The sequence below is a fragment of the Chaetodon trifascialis genome, chromosome 4 (assembly GCF_039877785.1).
Source record: "Chaetodon trifascialis isolate fChaTrf1 chromosome 4, fChaTrf1.hap1, whole genome shotgun sequence".
Taxonomy (NCBI): domain Eukaryota; kingdom Metazoa; phylum Chordata; class Actinopteri; order Chaetodontiformes; family Chaetodontidae; genus Chaetodon; species Chaetodon trifascialis.
In genome coordinates, this window is record NC_092059.1 from 731,459 (window position 1) to 733,958 (window position 2,500).

At 49.4% G+C, this 2,500-nt stretch overlaps 2 protein-coding genes across 6 annotated transcripts in view; one reads left to right on the top strand and one right to left on the bottom strand.

Moving 5' to 3' along the window:
• The window catches only part of reep6 (receptor accessory protein 6), a 137,891-nt gene that overhangs the window by 101,091 nt on the left and 34,300 nt on the right, over positions 1-2,500 (bottom strand). The gene's annotated exons all lie outside the window — the stretch shown is intronic.
• Positions 1-2,500, top strand: part of apc2 (APC regulator of WNT signaling pathway 2) — a 30,432-nt gene that overhangs the window by 5,727 nt on the left and 22,205 nt on the right. The window contains exons 1-2 of one of the 3 annotated variants that reach the window (XM_070960135.1): positions 1,595-1,793; positions 1,900-2,061. In XM_070960135.1, the coding sequence (XP_070816236.1) occupies positions 1,921-2,061 (141 nt within the window). In that variant the 5' untranslated portion in view covers positions 1,595-1,793; positions 1,900-1,920. Of the gene's footprint in view, positions 1-1,594; positions 2,062-2,500 lie in introns of those variants that run through there. The other 2 variants (XM_070960134.1, XM_070960133.1) reach the window with 2 other exon arrangements.

Here is a 2,500-nt window from a genome sequence, read left to right on the forward strand (position 1 = left end):
TGTGTGCGTGTGTGTGTGTGTGTGTGCGTGCGTGTGTGTGTGTGTCTGTCAGATGATGAGAGAAAGAGCCATCACTTGATGTAAATGTGTCACCATGGCAATGGTGGGGATGTGGGCCCGTTACCATGGTGATACAGAACATCAATATGTCAGAGGCTTTTGATGGAAAGCACACACACACACACACACACACACACACACACACACTCACTCTCCAGCTGAGGTCTGCAGTATCACAGATGCCTTCACACACACATTTCTTCTGTGCTTGTGAGGACCGTCTGTAGAGGTAATGGAGGTTACGGTCAAAACAAAGATTTGATCAAATGTCATACATCAGCTGAGTTTGGTAAAACTACTTAAACTCTGAGAATAAACTGAGGTTATTGCTGAGCTTCGGTCCACTGAGTCCGTCCTCTGCTGTCTGTCCTGTAATCTGAGAATACGTCCAGTAAATCCACCTTAAATGACACTCTGGATCCGTGTCTCCCCTCAGTCCTCCACCTCCTCTCCACCACAGTCCCCTGGGGTCAGTTCCACATAATGAATGCAGCAGTGACATTTGCTGCACTGACCGCCTGCTGACTTCAGATCTGCTGCGCTGAGCAGGAAAAGCCTGACGACACACAGACTCGTCTGAGTAACGTCGGAGACGAGTTTTATTCAGCGTGTGGAACAAACGACCAGCAGTCGTCCGACCCTCGTCTCTGCACTGAAGGTCGCGGCTCATTCGGTCAGATGAGCAGCTTTAAAGAGCGCACTGAGCACGTGCAGCTCCGACCCCAAAGCGGCGACCTCACTGTGGCACACGGCCTCATCGCTTATCGATCGTTTCATTGGTGCATCATGGCCGTCCTAGAGGAGACGTGACATTAAAGGTTGATAACAGGATGTGAGCGTGCAGCACGACAAAACATCTGAACATCAGAGAAGACTGTGTGGAACCTGGTCTGCTGAGATGTTCTAGAAGGTTCAGGAACGATGGTGGTTTTAGTTAAAGGACAGGTTCACCATCCAAAACAGCAGTCAGACACCTGAAACAGGTGACAACACGAACAATGAAGAGCTTTGAATCTCAGAACGACCAGAAAAACCTTCATCATACTTTCAAACAGGAAACATGTTGTCGTTTCTGACTGTCAGATTAAAAGCGTGTCCTCGTCATGTCGACAGAAACAATTCACACGTTTCCTTCAGTCACTGAATGTTTCAGAAATTCATGAATGACTGAACGGACGCTCGTGTGACATTAATGTGAGCGTGATGTCTGAGTGTTGGTGATGATGCGGCACAGTTTCAGCTCTTCAGTCTGTTTGTTTGTGGACAGAAACATGAAACCACAGCGACGAGCAGAGAGTGCGACGTGTCATCAGACTGATTCAGGATCAGCTGAGTGGAGGCTGCAAACAGCCGCAGGCAAACTTAGATAACATGTTATCTAACAGACCGTCGCTGAGCAGGAGACTGAAGCTGAAGGGACAGATGATGATGATGATGATGATGATGATGATGATGATGATCTGCTGCCAGGAGGAGGAGGAGGAGGAGGAGGAGGAGGTTCCAGTCTTCGGTCTCTCTCCTCATGTGCTGTGTCTTTGTCTTCTTCTTTGTGTCCTTTGGTGTCATTCTGGTTTCTGTGGTTGAATCTGAATCGATGGGACAAAGAGGACAAATGTCTCTTTGTTGATGTTACATAATTACAGTCAGAGCAGAGAAAGCGACCAATCGAGCGTCCTGCTTCGTCTGCTGGACGGATCCATCAGTGTTCGGTTCTCTCTGGGATCGTTCTGCTGGTCTGCTCGTCTCTTATCACTGCTGTAGAAACTCCTCCGCCTGCTTTAAACCGTGTGATGTAGACACAGGTGTGCTCCACCTCTAATGCTCCTCTCGCTCCTGCAGGGGGCGCTGCAGAGTGTGAAGATGGCCAACACCGTGGCTTCCTACGACCAGCTGGCCCACCAGGTGGAGGCGCTCCGCAAGGAGAACTCCCACCTGAGGAGGGAGCTGGAGGACAACTCCAACCACCTGTCCAAACTGGAGACAGAGACCTTTGGCATGAAGGTGAGTCCAGATACACCGTCAACACCACCGTCAGCACCACCAACACCACAAACACCACGTTCAACAACACCACCACCAACACCACCTACACCCCCCCCCACGCCTCCATGCTCCACCTTCAGGGCTGCTGTCTGTGAAAATGACATCAAACCTGAATGTGAAGAGAAGACATGAATGTCTGTCTTCCTGTGGACAGTTTCTGTCTCTGCAGGCGGATTTTTACAGAAGTATATTAGAAACTAATCAGCTCTCAGAGTCCAAGGTGACCTCACAGGAAGTGTGTTGTCCAAGCAGCTGTCCGGGAAATACAGAGCCAGAAATATTAAAGAAACATTCAGCTTGTTGGCCTCTGGGCTGATTTCTGGATTTGAGCTTCTCTGTGGAGGCTGTCAGGACAGCAGAGAGACAGAAACCTGTAAAATCAGGCTAAGACCCAAAG